The following is a 21,126-nucleotide window of genomic DNA, read 5'->3' as shown; positions in this document are numbered from 1 at the left end:
TAAGCATCTGCCTTAATCCCTCAGAAAGATTTATGGAGTAAGCGAATCACAAGATCTTTTCCCTCTCTTTGACACACGTACATTCCCATTTGATTTTAGATTTATGTTTATCAATTTACGCCCTTGTTAATCAAAATAGAGTTGGCGCAATGATAAAAAATGTTCGTAAATTCGGGACAAATCTATTCATGTAAATTTTATTGAATGAGTGACATTATATTTTTCATAAGATGTGTGCGATGTCCTTTGGTGGTTTTTGGGCTTTTTAATGCTCGCCTATATTAAAAAATGGCTACTCCAAAAATTTTTACTATATTTAAAATATAAAAATTTTTTGCTAATTAGTTATGGTTTAGTTAGACAATACCTACCTGCACTTGTCCGCAACTCTTGCTACCGATGATTCTAAAAAACGAACGCCCAGCGGAAGCGGTTAAGCATTGTTTGACAATGTTAATTATTTTTTCTTTTTTTCAATGAAGCACTTGCCGTTGTCGAGCATTTAACTGCAGAGTGGGGTACCCTCGTATCGTAAGCTCACTCGAACGAAGTTAGGAGTTGCGTCTGCCGGAGAGTCACTCAGTCAGTCGCTCTAATTCCTCCACATATCGAAGCGAAGCATGCTAAGTAGTGAGGGCGCGTGTCATATTATGTTTAAATTTTGACAAGCGCACCAACAATGTAGACAATTCAGTTTTGTGCCGAAAACAGACTGCGAATATGCGGACATAATTTCGAAAAAATGAAGTACTTTGTAGTGTTAGTTGTTTTTGTTAGTTGCGTATTTGTGAGAACTAATTGTTTTGATTATTCGGATGCTGAAGTTGAGACGAGATGCATCGAAGATTGTCCTTTGCAATTGCAGGTACGTTTTCATTTAATAATAATAATAATAATTTGCATGCAGGACCGGCGATAACGGGCCTGAAAGGGATGCACTGCAAGCCAGCGCCTCTGTTAGGGGGCGCCAAAAATTTTTTTTGTGCTGGAGTTATACAAAATACTAATTTAAAAATATCCAAAAGGCACCTGTTAGTTTTGCAGACGGGTACCTTATACTCTAGCACCGGGATTGATTTAATATTCCTCTTATTGAGCCTCAGCTATTACAATTTTCGTATGTTGTTTATTTAGTTCTACAATCTAGTCAAAAACCAATTAGTAACTTTTTATAAATCCTAGCTTACCATATAATTTAATCTTAGAATCACCCAGTGGTGTATTCATCGCTTGTGCTAGTTTTTAAAGCACTTTTTTCTTGTGCGCCAATCACAATAGTTTTTTCACTTAACTTGCACTATGCACTACACTAACTCATATGCCTTTGTCCTCTTAAGTCTTCTTTTTTGGTTAGAGTCATCTAAAAGCTGAAATGACTCAACGTTTTGGTGCTGTGAAACCCTTTCTTCGTGCTTGCATGCGATTTTTTGTATTTTTTCATCAAATTACCACACCCCTAGGTATCTGTGGATATTTTGGTTGCGGATGTACCAAGGTGCGCTAACAATGCTCCTGAATACTTTTTTTTGGAAAGTCTGAATTATTTTAATATTAGTTTTTTTGGTACAACACCAGAGTTGGATGCCCTAAGTCCACTTAGGTTTTAGAATCTGCTTGTAGAGTAAAAATTTGTGACGAATTGACAAGGCTGAGTATCTTCCCAGAGGCCAATACTTACATCTTTTTGAATTTGATACCCAATTCTTCTCGTTTTTTCTTTACGTGCGCTTTCCAGTTCAGCTTTGTATCTAGGGTTAGACCTAGATATTTGGCTGTATTAGCATATGGAATCTGATTTCCGTTTATATTTACAGATTTGTGTTCCTCATGTTTGTTGGTGATTTCTATATGAAACGATTCACCTTCATTTAGGAAGATTTTCCACTTCCTGGTCTAATTGTTGACTTTATTGACTGCATTTTGTAGATTAATTGATGAGTCTGTGTTATCTTTCTCTTTTCATCTTTATTCTAATTCCTCCACATATCGAAGCGAATCATGCTAAGTAGTGAGGGCTCGTGTCTTCTATTTGAATGTTGACAAGCGCACCAACAATGTAGACAATAATTCAGTTTTGTGCCGAAAACAGACTACGAATCTGCGGACATAATTTCAAAAAGATGAAGTACTTTGTAGTGGTAGTTGTTTTTGTTAGTTGCGTATTTATGAGAACTAATTGTTTTGATTATTCGGATGCTGAAGTTGAGACGAGATGCATCGAAGATTGTCCTTTGCAATTGCAGGTACGTTTTCATTTAATAATAATAAGAATAATTGTATGCAGGACCGGCGGTATCGGGCCTGAAAGGGATGTACTGCAAGCGAGCGCCCCTGTTTGGGAGGCGCCAAAATATTTTTTTTCTGCTGGAGCTATACAAAATACTAATTTAAAAATAACCAAAAGGCACCTGTTAGTAGAAGGATACCTTATACCCTAGCGCCGGGATTTATTTTATCTTCCTCTTATTGAGCCGCAGCTATTACAATTTTTTATGTTGTTTATTTAATGCTACAATCTAGTCAAAAACAAATCAGTAACTTTTTATAAATCCTAGCTTACTATATAATTTAATCTTAAAATCAGCCAGTGGTGTATTCTTCATCATCATCATCAACCCGTACTCGTCCCTTGCTGGACATAGGTATCCCTCAGCTCTTCATCTTTCTCTGTTTTGTGCGGCTTGCATCCAGTTGCCGACAATACGCTTCAGATCGTCAGCCCATCTGGTTGGTGGTCGTCCTCTGCTCCGTAGTGCTTCTTCTCGTGGCCTCCACTCGACAATATGTTTTGTCCATTAATTTTTAAAGCACTTTTTTCATGTGAGCCAATCACAATAGTTTTTTCACTTAACTTGCACTATGCACTACACTAACTCATGTGGCTTTGTCCTCTTGAGTCTTCTTTTTTGGTTAGAGTCATCTAGAAGCTGAAATGCCTCGACGTTTCGGTGCTGTGAAATCCTTTCTTCGTTTCTGCATGCGATTAGTATTTTGTATATATTTCTTCATCAACATACCACTTCACCCCTAGGTCTCTGTGGATATCTTGGTTGCGGATATACCAAGGTGCGTTAACAATGCACTTCAATACTTTATTTCGGAAATTAGTTTATTTTAATAATAGTTTTTTTGGTACAACCCCACAGTTGGATGCTATATGTTCACTTAGATTTTAGAATCTGCTTGTAGAGTAAAAGCTTGTTATGAATAATTGACAAGGCTGAATGTCCCTGTTTGGGGGCGTCAAAATATTTTTCTGCTGGTGTTATACAAAATACTAATTTAAAAATAACCAAAGTTCACCTATGCTAGTTTTGCAGACAGGCTCCTCTTTCCATAGCGGCTGGACTAATTTTATGTTCCTGTTATTGAGCCGCAGTTATTTTTTGTGTTGTTTATTTAATGCTACAATCTAGTCAAAAACCAATCGGTAACTTTTTATAGATGCTCCTAGCTTACTATCTAATTTAATTTTAGTATCACTCAGTAGTGTATTCTTAGCTTGAGCTAATTTATGAAGCACTTTTTCCTTGGGCGCCAATCAAAATAGCTTTTTCACTTAACTTACACTATGCATTACACTAATAGCCAGGAAGGTAGAGTCAAATTTGACCAGAGCATTTTAGCATGGCTGCTTTCGTTTTATTTAGTTAGGTATTCCAAAGCTTAATAACAAATGATGTGTCAGCTGGCTCAAAACCGGGAATTTTAGACAAGAAATGGTAAAATATGAAACTTGATGGAAAAACGCTACAACTTATGTCAAATATTTATCTACCTGAAATACAATTCTTAATAGCCTTGCTGACTTCTCTCCTAGCTTTCTCTCAGATAATCCGGGTTCAAATCCTGGCGTTGAAATTTTTTTTGTTTTTAAAATTGAGATTTTATTTTGAAAAATAATTATTTATATAACAAGGGCGTTATTCAGCGAAATACTGGATTTATTGTGTTTTGATTGATTTGCACACTTTCGATAGCTATTTTCTATTGGATATATTCCGTTTGGAAGGAATTGGCTGTAACCACTGGATATATTTCATGACAAAGCTATTTAGTATTAATTTAACTCGCTCCTCATACAGACAAATATCCATTTTTATATACCTATTATAGAGAACAGGGAAATATTTAGATTGCTATTAAAAAATGGGGGTTGGTGAGAGAAAAGTGAAAAATTACGGTTGTATGTATCTTTTGGTTCTACATCATATTATATTAAGAAAAAACAGTTTGTCCAAAAAATAAAAAAAATGTCAGGAGGGGGTGGGGAGGGCAACCCCCTTTTTTACTTAGGTTAGTCGTACTAACTCAGGAAGCTTTAGGGGTTCATTTACAACATTGCTTATTAAGGTAAATCATAATATTTATGATCAAATGCATAGTTCTAGTTCATATAAGTTCTATGCATGATTCTATAAAAGACATACAGATTTTTTTATATTGTCTCGTATAAATAATACAAACGTGGTATTATAAAAATAATTATTTTTCAAAATAAAATGTCAATTTTAAAAACAAAAAAAGTTTCAACGCGAGGATTTGAACCCGGATTGCCTGAGTGAAAGCTAGGAGAGAAGTCAGCAAGGCTATTAAAAGTTGTAAGTGACGTAGATAAATATTTGACATAAGTTGTAGCGTTTGTCTATTAAGTTTCATATTTTACCTTTTCTTGTCTAAAATCCCCGGTTTTGGGCCAGCTGACACATCATTTGTTCATAAGCTTTGGAATACCTAACTAAATAAAAAGAAAGCAGCCATGCTAAAATGCTCCGGTCAAATTTGACACTACCTCCCTGGCTATAACTCATGTGGCTTTGTTCTCTTGAGTTTTTTTTTTGGTTAGAGATATCCAGAAGCTGAATGGCATCGACGTTTTGGTGCTGTGAAAGCTATTCTTCGTGCCTGCAGGCGATTTTTTGTAGTTATTCATCAACATACCCCACCCCTAGATCTCTGTTAATATCTTGGTTGCGAATATACCAAGGTGCGTTCACATCATGTGTTCAATACATCTCAATGCTTTATTTTGAAACGTCTGAATTATTTCAATACTAGTTTTTTTGGAGTAACACCAGAGTTGGATGCCATACGTCCACTTAGGTTTTAGAATCTGCTAGAAGAGTAAAAGCTTGTGACGAATTAACAAGGCTGAATGCCTTCTCAGAAGCCAATACATCTTTTTAATCTGATAAATTTATAGGCTTCCGCCTATTCCATCTTCTGACGATTTCTTATTGGATATCCAGGTTATTATTCCATATCTTTTTTGGCATTTCTGTAGTTCTTTGACCACCTGGTGATTTATCTCGTACGATTTTTAGTCGGAATAGTTAAAACGATCGAAAACATCTACCAGAACAACACAATAAAAGTAAAAGTGGAAGATGAACTAACTGACCCAATTGAAGCCGACAATGGGATAATACAGGAGAATTCTTTGAGTCCTTTACTGTTCAACCTGATCATGGACGAAATAATAAAAAAAGTAAGAACTAAAAAAGGATACCAAATGGGAGAAAAACAACTTAAAATAATCTGCCATGCGGACGCTGCAATACTAATCTCTCAAACTGAAGATGATTTACAACGTATGCTGCACCAATTTAACATAATATCCAGAAAAATTAACATGTTAACTTCCTCAAAACAGACAAAATGCATGGTTATAACAGCAGATCCAATAAGATGTTAATTGGAGCTGGAAGGTCAGATAATAGAACAAATGATGGGGTTTAAATACCTAGGCATCACACTATCTAGCTACGGAAGGCTCGAAACAGAAGTGGAAGATCAAGTTAATAGAGCAAACAGAGCCGCAGGTTGCCTGAATGACACAATATGGAGAAATAGAAATATCGGAAAAGAAATGAAAGGCAGAATTTGCAAAACAGTCATCAGACCAATAATGACATACGCGGCAGAAACACGACCCGACACAGCCTAGACAAAAAGATTGTTCGAAACAGCGGAGATGAAAACCCTTCGAAAAATAGATGGTAAGACTCTATGGGACAGAGCTATAAGTACAGATATACTACAGAGATGCATGGTGGATAACATTAATAACTGAGTAAGAAACAGAAGAATAGAATGGAATGACCACATAAGCCGAATGACAATAATTAGGGTAGTCAGGACAGCGAGATACTGTTCTTCAATAGGAAGACGATCAGTGGGAAGACCACGAAAACGGTGGAACTTAGGTACTAGCAGGTCCGCGCCGTCCATAAGGGCGAAGGGGGGCGGAGCCCCCCGGCGCCGTATTCAAAAGGCGCCAGTAGGAGCCGAAAAAAAAATTTTACAATACCGAAATTACCAGAAATATTAGTAATATTTTATTATCCTGTAAAATTTAAAACTTACCAATCGTAGGTAGGTATAAAAATGGCAGTAAGTATTACTTTGATCCCATAATTGTAGGAACCCTTATTTCTCTTATTAAACTGAATCATATTTGTTCTCTGATGGTGTAATCGTTGTTTTTTGTAAATATTTATAGTATTCATAATAATTTATCGGTATGTATATTACTTTCCTAAACACATAACAAATAGTTTTTAGGTATTCGCTCCGTGCATGACTGACGCAACACCTAGCTTCACCAGGACCTCGATTTTTGACCCTTCGCTTCGTTATCGATCATTCGCTATCTGTACACTAAACAGATACGAAGCGAATACGTTCGATAACGAAGCGAAGGGTCAAAAATCGAGGTCCTGACCTTTTTAGGGTCTCGCAAATTGACGTTAAGCATATGATAAATAGATAACATTTATTTACCATTTTTTATAAAATTTGTTATACCAACAATGCCAATGACATTACAAAGATAGCTCAAAAAATGTCATTTTCGCCACTACTCACGTTGACATCGTTTCTAGGTACCCCCAGCATGGTCACGCACGGATCGAGTACCGAATACCGATTCTAGTCCATTCACTCACAATAAAATATTGCAAAACTTCCGAATTTTAAAGAACCGCTTCGCTTGACATCAAGTTTGGCATACACATAGCTAACCTGCCAAATAAAAAAGAGATTTGCTGATATGTGCTTTTGCCCTAGGGGTGAGTTTCACCCCTTCTCGGATGTGAAAAAATATACGTTTAAAACAAGTCCGGAAATTAATAAACTGACAAATTCTAAGCAACTTGTATAGAGTTTTTTCACTAAGTCAATACTTTTCGAATTACTTGCGAGTGCATATGTCCATTTTTCAACAAACAAAAACACGTTTAGAAACCCACGAAAAGCACTTTTCGGGGAAAACTCATCATAACTTGTTTATTTCTGTTTTTTAAAAAAGTTTCTACCATTAAAAGTAAGCAAGTTACACTCAAAATAAAGTTGGTCCCTTTTTTGGTAAAAAAAATCGTGAAAATTACCCCCTAACTACAATCCTAAATCAAATTAACCGTTACCGCTTCACAAGTTACTTTACTTATGTATTATTTCTATTATCTGTAAGTTTCGTTGGTTCAAAGTGCTTATTTTTGAAAGGGCTGTAGTTGAAACGGCTTGAACGAGTCCCTAATCACGAGAGTATGCAAATTTTGAACAGCCATATCATATAGTCCAATCTGTCCAATCAAAATTTAAAATTTTCTCGTGAAATTTTGAGAATCAAGGTCGATTTCAGGGTAGGGTAGATTTTAACCTTTGTTAAAATCTACCCTACGCCAAAGCGGGCTTTTGCCCTGGGGGTGAAAACAACCCCGTCTAGGGGTAGAAAATATTTTTAATCAAAATAAATATGGAAGTCGATATATTGACCAATTCTAAGTAAATTTTATTCTATAAAATTTTTTTGGAAAGTTGATACTTTGAAAGTTATTAGAACCGAATTATGAGAACCTTCATTCTCAAATAACTCGAATGTGGTGAAACTTTTTTGGGAAAACAAGAGACATCTTTCATAAGTCATTAAAAAAATATAAGTTATTCATGAAAAACGGGCATAAAACGTGAGCTTTTTCAATGAAAAATGCATAGTTTCAATCGCTAATAACTTGGAAAATATCGAATTTGCAAAAATAATTTATAGAACAAAATTTACTCAGAATTGGTCAATCTAACGACTTCCATAGTTATTTTGATTTAAAAATTTTCATTCCCTAGATGGGGTTGTTTTCACCCCCAGGGCAGAAGCCCGGTTCGGCATAGGGTAGATTTTGAAGAAGAGGATCAACCGAGCTTAAATCCAAATTTTCATTAAAATCGGTGTTGATTCTCAAAATTCCACGGTTTTACATTTTTTTACCGCTGATTTACCAATTTTTGTCTTACAGAAAAACAAAAAATCCAAAATATTCAAAAAAGCAAAACGTACATTTTTTACTCTTTGAGATTTTTGGTAGGTATCACTAATGATTTTCAAGTTTTTTTGAAAAAAATGTAATTTTTTCAAAATTAAAAAAAAATTATTTTAAAACCATTTTTTTAAAAGCACTTTGAACCGATGAAACTTAGTTGTAATGAGTTTACCCCGAAAAGTGCTTCATTTTTTGTTTATTTCTCGTTGAAATAGGTATTTGATTGGGAATTTGACGAATAAGAACCTAGTTTTCATTAGCTACAATTCTGCTTCATCTGGGTCTACTGACTTCATGCATTCACCATTTTTTTTCACTTTTTTATAAGCTATATTTTTGATAAGAATGTTTTTTCGATAAAATACTTTTTGAGTTATTTGCGAAAGAAAAACGTGTTTTTTTTTGTTGAAAAATGGACATATTCACTCGCAAATAATCGAAAAATATTGACTTAGTGAAAAAACTCTATAGAACAAAAGTGGCTTAGAATTAGTCAGTTTATCCATTTCCGTACTTATTTTAAACGTATAGTTTTTCACCCCCGAGAAGGGGTAAAACACCCTCGGAGCAAAAGCACACATCGGCACAATATCACTTTTTTTCTTTGACATGTTAGCTACGCTTATGCCAAATTTCTTTTCAATACAAGCGGTGCTTTAAAATCCGGAGCAAAAACTGTGAGTAAATGGACTTATTCACTAAGTTGCATAAAACTTCTTACAAGGGGAGGAGGAAAGGGGCGCCTAAAATTACTTGCCCCGGGGCGCTTGAAAGCCTTGGCGCGGCCCTGGGTACTAGAGTCACATTGAAAAAACAGACAGAGTCATGTCTATACAAAAAGAAGAAGAAGAAGAAGATTTTTAGTCGTGTTGCTTCAGTTTCAAGTTTATAAAGTTTTTAAGAATGAATTTTATAAAATCAAAGTGTCGGTCAAGAATAACGAATACTCGTGCACACCGAAAACAATTGAATACTATTCGCTTTTTCCAAAAATTTATTTCAATAAAAAGCAAATTGTATGTCGAATTAGAAAAATATATTCGTAAGCGTTTTTAATCTGTAATTAATTTTAAGTTTGGATTTTAAACTATCTCATACTTCACACCAAATAACGAGTCACTAACAAAATATTTCAGGTTTCTCTGAAAACACTCTGTATGTTATTTTTGGTCTAAAATAAACTGTGTATTGTTACACTAGCACAAATTGTAATAAATAAAGGAACAAAGATTTTTTGAAGCAGTTTCGTGCTTCAAAATATAAAAATTGTGAATATGATTCAAACTTCCAGGCTCAGTTTTAGTTTACTGTTGTAATTATTGCATTAAATATGAGAGCTCACACATAAACACACAAAACGCTTATATATTATTATTTTGTTTATGATCAGTTCCCCTAATTCCTGACGAAAATTACTTTGTTATGCATCAATTAGCTTTTTGTATTGCCCATTTCACACACTTCCTGGACACTTGTTGAATATATTAAGAATCGCCCTATTTTCCGTACGTTTAATTGCTACGTTTAACATTTAACGTTATGCTGCTTAAGCATAGCACGTTTCCGAGTTTTGTATTTGGTTTGAACACTATGGACAAGCAACAAATTAATTGTTTGTAAGCGGTGGGTAGAGTTAATTAAAGACGTGTATCTAGTAAGGTACTAGTACTGTTAGATAAGATTGTACGCTATCACAATTTTTATTAGGTTTAGTATAGATGGTGTACATATAGACAGTGCAGTGCAATCGTTACCGAACTTTTACTTTTACCGTTGAATGATAAATATACAGATATAAGTATACTCTGTATATTTATCAATCAACGCTTTTACTATAATTTTCTGTAAGAATTTGTCTGTGTTTTAACTTATTAAATGGGTGTTTTGCTATTGATGATGTTTAATGCCAAACCCAAGAAACTATGCGTTTGTCAGAAGATGAATGGACAACGAGCGAACTAATTATACTATTCAACAACGAAGATAAAACCAGCCAAAAAACTACAGAGGTATCAAGTTGTTAAATACTACCCTAAAATTTTACAAGAATTAATGAGTCAGAAGATAAGTTTAACAGATAAACATCAGGGTTTTCATACAGGAAGGTCGTGTAGAGATCCAGTTAATTTCGTCATAAAGCAAATTACTGGAGAAATCACTAGAGTTTAATAATAAACCAGCATTTCTATGTCTGATTGACTTAAAGAAAGCATTTGACAGAGTACGTCTCAAAGATGTAATCCATATTTGTATAATAGGAAAAGTTCCCTTAGATGTCATAAAAACTATTGAAAACATCTTCCAAAACAACAAAATGGAAGTCATAATAGATGAACAATTTACAGAACATACAGACATAGACAACGGAATAAGAAAGGGAACTCATTGAGCTCTTTTTTTTTTCAATTCAATCATTGATGATATCATCAAAAGCGCACCTAAACGAATTAAGAGAGTACAAAATGGAAAACAAAGAAGTAAAAATACTCTGTTACGTAGACGGCGCAATATTGATAAATCCACCATGAAGGTAGACTTTAAAGCTTAGGCTATAGATTTAACATAAGAAAAGAATTCAATATAACAGTCTCACCTCAGCAAACTAAAACAATAGTAATAATTAGCAAAGAACCAATCAGATGTAAAGTAGAACTTGATGGCATCAGTATTGAAGAAGTAATGGAAATAAAACAACGTGGAATGAAGTAAACACTTCTGTTGTATGTAGGCATATGAATTTATTAACATTCTTAAAATTTATCCACAAGGGAGTGGCAGTACAAAACGTTTTCGGTCAAACTGACCATCATCAGTGTAAACCTGGAAATAAGTGAACCACTAAGATTAAAAAGCAAAAGGGTGAAATTTTGACAGTTGAAAAAATAAGAAAGTGTGGTTACTTACGTCCAGTGTACAAGTAATTGTAACTAGCCACTTCAATAAGTGTAAAAACCTCTAAATTACATTATTGTTACATTCTATATTAAAAAGTAGTCGACATTAAGTCGATGTCTTAAGATTTAAAGATCACATGTGAATGTATTTCATCCTTGCTCGAAATTGCACAAGGTATTCATACTTGTGTTCTATAGTGAGAGGTTAACGACCAACTAAATATTAAACAGTTTGGTGCCAGAAATTAATGACAAGATGTCAAATGAAGTTAGGTGGATTTCTCATCTGTCATCCGAAAGCATCTTGTCATCGATATCTTGTCATACATTTCTGGCACCAAACTATCTAATATTTAGTTGTTCGTTAACCTCTCACTAGAACACAAGTACCTTGTGCAGTTTTCGAGCAAGGATGAAATACATTCACATGTGATCTTTAAAATCTTAAGACATCGACTTTATGTCGACTACTTTTTAACACAGAATGTAACAGTAATATAATTTAGAGGTTTTTACACCTATTGAAGTGGCTAGTTACAATTACTTATACACTGGATGTAAGTAATCAAATCACACTTTCTTATTTTTTCAACTGTCAAAATTTCACCCTTTTGCTTTTTAATCTTAGTGGTTCACTTATTTCCAGGTTTACACTGATGATGGTCAGTTTGACCGAAAACGTTTTGTACTTCCACTCCCTTGTGGATAAATTTTAAAAATTTTAATAAATCATATGCCTACATACAACAGAAGTGTTTACCTGATTCCACATTGTTATATTGAAGGTATACTGTCAACTACAGGGTTTACTCCTTTTTAAAGGAAATAAAACATTTAGAAATTACACTGTCCAACTATGGAGATCTAGACAAAGAAGTGAGAAATCAAGTACAAAAGGTAAATAGACTGGCAGAATCCATTAATAACACTATATGGCGAAACCGACATATTATCACTGAGATGAAGTCAAGAATTTATAGAGCCAGTGTAAAACCGATAATGAAAATGCATCAAAAACCAGACCCGGTACAGCCACGACACAAAGAGTACTGGAAGCGGCAGAGATTAGATTACTGAGAAGGAGAAGAATTACTGAAAATACACTGAGAGATCGAAAGAGGAGTGAAGATTTCAGAAGACAATGTACAGTGTATAAACGAATGGACACTAAATATAAAAATAATAGAATAGCCACATCAACAGAATGGAAGAGAACCGTGTGATCAAAATACCAAGAGGTAAATCACCAATCCACGCAAAAGATGGGGTGAGAACCTTGCATAGAGTTATCACTCCGCCAATGAACAAGCAGAATATTGCTTACAAAGAAGAAGAAGGAGAAAAAATAGAATAGAATGTACAGGGTAAATAGAAAAATGTACAAGAGAATGGAATAGGTAGGTAAATGACTTTTGTTTGGTAAATAGATAAAAAGTTTTCATATCTGGTACAAATTGTTTTTTTTTTATTCGTCAACTGTTCACCTTTTATCAATTATAGACCCCGGTAGCGAAATTATTCCGATTCGATTTTTTTGCACAAACTTACTCAAAAAGAGGTTCTTATAACATATTCACAGTCATTATAATACAACAAAAACAATTTTTTCATTTCGAATAATTTTTTTTAGATAATTTGGATCATTCTGAGCAAAAAGGTCTTGTGTCATTTTTCTCTGAAATTGATTGTTGTCGAGTTATATGCAATTAAAAATTTGAAAAATGTGAAAATAGACATTTTTAAGGCTTAAAAACTCGATTAAAATTATTATTATGAAATTCAAAAAGTGACCAAGTCAAGTTTCAAATCCCTTCTTCAAGGTAGTGAAGAGATTTTTGTCATTATTTTATTACAAACCTGCTATTTTTAATTATTAACAATTAGCGCTGTAGTCAAACTGTATCATCGCCCCCGTTAGCGAAACTATTTCGATTCGATTTTTTTTCAAAAACTAACTCAAAAACAGGTCCTTATAACATATCCACAGGGTGCCGGGCGGTGCCGTGGTCGAAAAATTGTTTAATTTTTTTTTTAAACAAATCCACAAAAATAATTTTTTCATTGCGAACAATTTTTTTTAGATAATTTGGGTTATTCTGAGCAAAAAAGGTTTCTTGTGATTTTTCACAAAAAAATTGATTGTTGTCAAGTTATATGGCCATTTTCGCATTTTTCAAATTTTAAATCGCGTATAACTCGATAACAATCAACTTTGGTGAAAATTCACAAGAGACCTGTTTTGCTCAGAATGACCGAAATTATCTAAAAAAAATTGTTTGAAGTAAAAAAATTATTTTTGTGAATTTGTTTAAAAAAAATTGTTCAAACAATTTTTCGACCACGGCACTAGGGATGGCGGTTGTTGACAAAACACCGGTTTTAGGTTATACCGGTTTTTTTTACCTACGGTTTAACCTATTGGTTATAACCGGTCAAAAAACCGGTTGTTCCAAAAACCGGTGTTCGGTTTTTTGAGTCACTGCCAATACACAATATTTTACATTTACATTGCGCTTCAGTTTGCGATACTCCATTCGAATGGATATCAGTCCATGTCAGTATAGCAATCAGTCATCAGTGTTGTGAAATCGGTTTTAGTCAGTTTAAAATTTCTCATTTTCGCGCGGTGGGCGACAAATTTCCACATTTTTTCTCTGAATTCGGTATATTTTCCACTTAACCGGTTTTTCACCGGTTATTACTTTAAAAAGAAAAAACCGGTCATAACCGTGACAAAAAAACAACCGAAAAAACCGATTATTGCAGAAGAAAAATACCGGTTTTAGGTTATAACCGGTAGGTTTTTCCCATCCCTACCCGGCACCCTGTGAATATGTTATAAGGACCTCTTTTTGAGTAAGTTTGTGCAAAAAAGTCATACGAAATATTAGGTAGTTTCGCTAACGGCGGCGACGATACAGTTGGACTATTAGCGCTAATTGTTAATAATTAAAAATAACAGCTTTGTAATAAAATAATGACAAAATCTCTTCAGGGCCTTGACGAAGGTATTTGAAACTTGATTTGGTCTTTTTTTAAATTTCTTAATAATAATTTTTAATCGAGTTATTAAGCCTTGAAAATGGGCATTTTCTCATTTTTCAAATTTTTAATCGCATATAACTCGCCAACAATCGATTTTACAGGAAAATGACAAGAGACCTTTTTTATCCATAATGACCCAAATTATCTAAAAAAAAATTGTTCTAAATGAAAAAATTGTTCGAAATGAAAAAAGACCTCTCTTTGAGTAAGTTTGTGCAAAAAAATCGAATCGGAATAATTTCGCTAGCAGAGGCGACGACACAGCCCGGTCTATTAGTAAGAAAAAAGAATATGAGATCTGATGTATTTATTTCCATAAATAATTTCACCAAAAAATAAACCTACATGGTGGTAAATCCAATTAGAAATTATCTCTGGGGTGGAATCTTACTAATTGAAATTATAGTTCCCAGTGGTTTTATAATGATACTTGTTTGTTCGAATTATCTCAATTTTCACAAGAAAAATTGGAAGTGACACGAAGCAAATTTTGATTCATTAAAAAGATAATTATATTGTAATTGTGTAATTAGGATCTAGGCTTCCAATTATTCAAAAAACGTAAGTTTTGATCATAAACTTCCTGATTTGAACATCAATGTATTATGGTGGCTCTAATCTTATTTGTTTTCTGAAATTAAATCTATTAAAACAGGGCCGGCTTAGTGTAGGTACTTCACATTTCAGTTTACTATTTAAAATACCAGCAAAAACCAACGCTAAACTATTTAAACCTAATGGGAATTTACATTATACTTTTATTTTTTCATGAAGTAAAATCTAATAAGTAATAAGCAATTATAATTTTTTTTTCATCTTCTTCCTCGTTATAAGCAATTCTGCTTGTTCATTGTTGGATTGATACTTCTATGGAAGGTTATCATTCTATCTTTTGCGCGATCGACCAATACTTCTTCCGATTGGTGATTTATGTCTTACTATTTTGACTACAGGTGTCTACCCATTCAGATTATGTGGTTATTCCAATTTTTTTATTCTATTTAATGTCTATTCGTTTATACACTGTAATTTACATTGTCTTCTTATGTCTTCATTTCTCTTTCGATCTCTCAGTGTATTTCTTGTAATTTTTTTCATTACTCATATCTGCCGTTTCCAGTAGTCTTGTGTTGTGGCTGTGTCGAGTCTTGTTTTTGATGCATATGTCATTATTGGTCTTACACTGGCTTTATAAATTATTGACTTTATCTCAGTGTTAAAAATGTCAGCTAATATTAACTTCAAAACATGAAAAAAATGTTGCGACCGTAGCTCAGTGGCTAGGAAAAAACGTGCCATCGAGTTCTAGTTTGCCTAAGGCCTTCATCTCATTCCAAGACTTCATCTCTTCTTCGATTTCTTGGGTGTCCAGTCTAGGACAGTCTTAGCAATACTGGAGCTATTTTTTCGAAGTGTGTTACTGATCCACTTTCTGTACCCTATTTCATTTTCTACCCTCTTTTGTTCAGTCAGGTGTAGCATATCTTTGTTTCTGAAGATGTTAACACAGAAAATATAAACAATTCTTCATAGGCATTTGTTAACAAAGATCTGCAGTTTATCTGTACCTAAGCGCTTTTGTCACTTTCCGGGTTTCACGTCCGTAGAGTAGAACAGACACGACATTTGACTGAAATATTGGTAACTTTATCTTTGTAATATACTGGCTAGACCCCCAAACAGGGTTGAGCATGCTGAATGCTTGTTGAGCTTTTCGTATTGTACCTCCGCTTTCTGTTATGACACTTCCAAAATACGTAAAATTTTCCACATTTTCAATATACATGTTGTTAATAGGAAATAGTATATTAATTGATGAATTCGACCGTTACTTGATGGAAGTTCATTTTATCTAACAATAAAACACTGAAAACTTTTGTTTTCTATACTTCCATAAAATTTATTATAACTATGTGACTACAGCTGTTTCGGCAGAGTGCCTTTCTCAAGTGACTTAGTTTACCATGGGTTCTTTTTAAAGTCTTTAACTGAAGAGGTTGAGGAGTGGGGAGCTGTTTGTCTCGAGTTGGTCATTCAGAATTATATCTATATTTTTTAATTTATTAGTTTCCATAGATTCTAATAAAGATAGTTTAAGGCCTTTATTTTGAATATGCAGAATTTGACTCTTCATTAAAAGAATGATTATGATCTAGAAGGCGAAGTGCGTATGTAGAAGTGTCTGTTTTTTTATTGTTGAAAGCCCTATTGTGTTCTGCTATCCGTTTGTCAAAGGTTCTGCCAGTTTGACCGATGTAAGTTTTCGGACAGTCACCACAAGTTAGTTTGTAGACACCACTCTGTAGTTGTTTTCTCTTTCGGCTCTTATTGTTCTTAATATATTTGCTTAAGTTGTTGTGAATTCTGAAAGCTGGTGTTATTCCTTTCTTTTTTATGTACCTGGCTATTTTTGTTGTTATCTTGCCAGTATATGTGATACAGCAGAAGGTACTGGGTTCTTTCTGTGGTGGTGGATAGACTAATTTCAGGGCTTTCTTATGCAGTTTTTGGTTTAAAATTTTATTAATTGTTTGTTCGTTATAGCCATTGTTTATTTCTATTTGTTTAATGATGTTCAGTTCTATTTCGAAGTTATTTTTTGGCATGGGAATTTCTGTCAATATATGTACCATGCTATGGTAGGCTGCTAATTTGTGTTGTGTAGGATGGGATGATGAATTGTGTATAGTTGTGTCAGTATGGGTAGGTTTATGATATACGGAAAACTCAGATTTGTTGTGTAGTCTGGTAATTGTTACATCTAGAAAGTTTATGGACTTATTCTGTTTTGTTTCTATTGTAAATTCAATATTACTATGATGTGAATTAATGTATGATAGAAATTGGTCAAGTTGCCTGTTAGTTCCTGTAAAGCATACTAGTATATCATCCACGTATCTCTACCAATATAAGAACTGTTTAAAAACAACAATTTCTAAACATCCCGTATTTAAACAGTTCTTATATTGGCGGATATACGTTGATGATATACTAGTATGCTTCACAGGAACTAACAGGCAACTTAACCAATTTCTATCATACATTAATTCACTTCATAGTAAAATTGAGTTTACAATAGAAACAGAACAGAATAAGTCCATAAACTTTCTAGATGTAACAATTACCAGACTACACAACAAACAAGAGTTCCCCGTATATCATAAACCTACCCATACTGACACAACTATACACAATTCATCATCCCATCCTACACAACACAAATTAGCAGCCTACCATAGCATGATACATAGATTGACAGAAATTCCCATGCCAAAAAATAACTTCGAAATAGAACTGAACATTATTAAACAAATAGCAGTACCTAAACAGTGGCTATAACGAACAAACAATTAATAAAATTTTAAACCAAAAACTCCATAAGAAAGCCCTGGAATTAGTCTATCCACCACCATAGAAAGAACCCAGTACCTTCTGCACTATCACATGTACTGGCAAGTTAACAACAAAAATAGCCAGATACATAAAAAAGAAAGGAATAACACCAGCTTTCAGAATTCACAACTTAAGCATATACTCGTATATTGAGAACAATAAGAGCCGAAAGAGAACTACAGAGTGGTGTCTACAAACTAACTTGTGGTGACTGTCCGAAAACTTACAGCGGTCAAACTGGCAGAACCTTTGACAAACTGATAGCAGAACATCAAAGGGCTTTCAACAATAGAAAAACAGACACTTCTACATACGCACTTCATCTTATAGATCATACTCATTCTTTTAATGAACAGTTTCAAATTCTGCATATTCAAAATAAAGGCTATAAAAGCTATCTTTATTAGAATCTATGGAAGTTAATAAATTAAAAAATAAAGATATAATTCTGAATGACCAACTCGAGACAAACAGCTCCCCAGTCCTCAACCTCTTCAGTTAAAGACTTTAAAAAGGCAAACCCATAGTAATATAAATCACTTGAGAAAGGTACTCTGCCGAAACAGCTGTAGTCACATAGTTATAATAAATTTTGTGGAAGTATAGAAAACAAACGTTTTTAGTGTTTTATTGTTAAATAGTATGTTGTTAAATACATTTATTCTCATGGATTTGGTTCTATTAACAAATATATATTCTTTGCTATTATTATCGATGTTCAAACCTATATTATTGGCTTTAGTGGACAGTGTTTCCAGTTAGTCAGCCACATCTTGAAACTGTTGTCTCAGCTTAGAGTCTAGTTTGGAGAGAACATGGTCTACGGCTATGTTAAAAAGAAACGGAGAAAGCACGCATCCCGTCTGACTTTAGTAAGTATGTTAAATTAGTCACTGTTGATCCTATTGTGTGTCAGGCTACATTTCGTCTCACTGTGACTTTATGATGGAAATCTACTTTTTAATATTTGGAAGCTGTTAGTTTTTTTTTTTCATTATTATTCATATCCAATCTAATGTTTTACCGAACATAATTAAATGTTTTGTTTCTTTCTGCCATTTCGGTTTCTTCTTTTACCTCTATTTATGTACATATCACGATCTGTCCGCCCCTGCTCTTCTATGTCTATTTGTTTTTTAAACCAAGAGAATTAACAATTATCACATTAGAGCTAGTTAGGGGTGACACTGAGACCACACTAATGCATACCGTTATGTACTTTTAAGTTATGTTAAAGTATGTGGGAACGAAAGACCTTTTATTGTTTTAATTATGGTCAGTGAACTAACAAGCCGGTAACAATACTGGATCTAATCTAATTTATATTAGAAAATTGGGGTAGTAGAGAGAAGAGGGAATATGTAAATAATTTGGAAAACAAAGGGAAATTTAAATATTGTATTGAGCATGATTCTGATATAATGTATTATGTAATTTATTAGATATGACAAACCTCAGATTTACTAAAATAATATGAATTGACGATATTTGAGGTATGAGACCTAATCATTATAATTATCATTATGTATTCACCTAATCCAATCAATATATCTTATATAATAGACCTGGATCCCGCGTACCAAAAAAGAGTTGATGAATAGCAAGCTGACAATTTTTGTTAATAGCTTAACGGTGTCTAGTCGAAAACACTTTGTTGTATGGGAACACTGGAACAGGGGCAGTTTTAATTGTGGAACAGGTTAAAAATTTGGAACGTCAGATTACGAAAACGTTTCATGTATTTTCTCAGACAGAACTTCCAATTGATTTGTTACCCGTTCATTAAACCTAATGCAAAAATCAGACTGCTATTTATCACCATAATTTCTGCCATTTGACATGTTCTACGTGTCGGACTTATTCAAATGCCCAATATATTTGTCAGCCAAACATTTTTTCATATATTATACAAAGTTTGTTACTGAATAAACTTAAAAACAACCTGCTAGTTTTCACAATAATAAACTTGTCAGGATGGCAAGTTCCACAATTAAAATCAAGATCCTCAATTAAAACTTCCCCTGTTTCAGTGTTCCCATACATCACAGTTTGTCCGACTAGACACAGTTAAGCTAGTAACAAATTTTCAGCTTGCTATTAATAAACTTTTTTTAGTACGCGGGATTCAGACCTTTTATCCAAAACAAATAATGAAGAAAATGCACTGTCATTAGTACAACCCTTCTTTAATTTCACAGTTGAGATTTTTTGACAACCAGAAGAACGTTAGTTAAAGGAAGTTCCACCCTTCCAAGTCAGTCAAGTGCGAAAGAAACGAAAACAGGTGGTCACCTAACCAACCGTCTTTCAGGTGAATTTCACTCTTGAAAGTCATCTCTGCTTATTTTATTTCATAACACAGAACAACAGAATATTTGAAATGCTTTTTAGAATATAAAAAATGTGTGTGAAATAATTTAAAAAACATTGAAATTTTTGAAATAAAAACAAACAAAAATAGCTTGAAACTAAGTACCATTATAATTAAGGCAATGTTGTTGGGGACAGTGAAGCAATTGCATTTTGCAGTTAATGAAAACATATTATTTTTCCTTCCTAACAATTTAAATTTGGTTGAAATTGTTTTGTTTTATTGAAAATATATCAACATAACTAAAGTCCATAGCTAAACAATTCCTGATTCGATACTAGTAGGCTCGATAGAAAACATATTAAGTTGTGAGATAAAAAGGGATGGACCTAGTAGAGTAGAGGTGTTAAATTTAGCGATAGTAACTTAAAAATTGACGTTATATTGATTGTTTCCCACCTTTAGACGTATCGGACGAGTTTGAGAAATACCACTGTCACAGTAACAGTTTTAGTTGACATACTCCTCTGATACGTCTAAAGGTGGGAAACAATCAATATAATGTCAATGTATATGTTACTATCGCTAATTTTAACACCTCTACTGGTTTTATTTCTTTTTATTTCACAATTTAATATATTTTCCATCTTTTGAGCTATTTTGCCGGTTATTAGCGCGCTCATCACTGTATAGTCGAACCTGCTTATTGGAATACCGGTTATAGGAATATCCCGATTTAAGGAATATAAATTTGGTGTTCTGAAATGTTTTACTATCCGCTAATGATCGGTTATTAGAATATCCCGGTTATAGGAATACTTTTGCTTGGCACGAAGGCTATTCCAATAAGCGGCTTCGACTGTATACACTTTCTGATGATTGCTAATAAGAATGAAACTAGTAAGGGTGTAATATAATACCTACGTCTCTAGTTTTCGCTTCACGGCGAAATTCTTTTTTATATCTAAAAGTTTATTGATATTAAAATCAATGGGAAAATCCCAATAGTTGGCTGTATACCATAGTTTAAAAAAAACCTATACAGAAGTAAAAACGTCAAATTGTATTTTGGTATAAAATCGTTTATTTAAAAACTATCTAAAAGTCATCCACATGGATTACAAAACGTTTTCGTTCTGAACAGAACATCTTCAGTGCATTCCGCAAA

General features: G+C 33.7%; 1 protein-coding gene across 4 annotated transcripts in view; it reads left to right on the top strand.

The window, feature by feature from the left end:
* Positions 1 to 516: 516 nt before the first annotated feature.
* The window catches only part of LOC114336469 (proto-oncogene tyrosine-protein kinase ROS), a 228,425-nt gene continuing 207,815 nt past the window's right edge, over positions 517 to 21,126 (top strand). The window contains exon 1 of one of the 4 annotated variants that reach the window (XM_050655044.1): positions 517 to 865. In XM_050655044.1, coding sequence (XP_050511001.1) covers positions 743 to 865 — 123 coding nt within the window. In that variant the 5' untranslated portion in view covers positions 517 to 742. Of the gene's footprint in view, positions 866 to 2,118; positions 2,244 to 21,126 lie in introns of those variants that run through there. The other 3 variants (XM_050655041.1, XM_050655043.1, XM_050655042.1) reach the window with 3 other exon arrangements.

The sequence above is a fragment of the Diabrotica virgifera genome, chromosome 6 (assembly GCF_917563875.1).
Source record: "Diabrotica virgifera virgifera chromosome 6, PGI_DIABVI_V3a".
Taxonomy (NCBI): domain Eukaryota; kingdom Metazoa; phylum Arthropoda; class Insecta; order Coleoptera; family Chrysomelidae; genus Diabrotica; species Diabrotica virgifera.
Note: the sequence above shows the minus strand (reverse complement) of the source record. Positions and strands in the feature narration are given on the sequence as shown.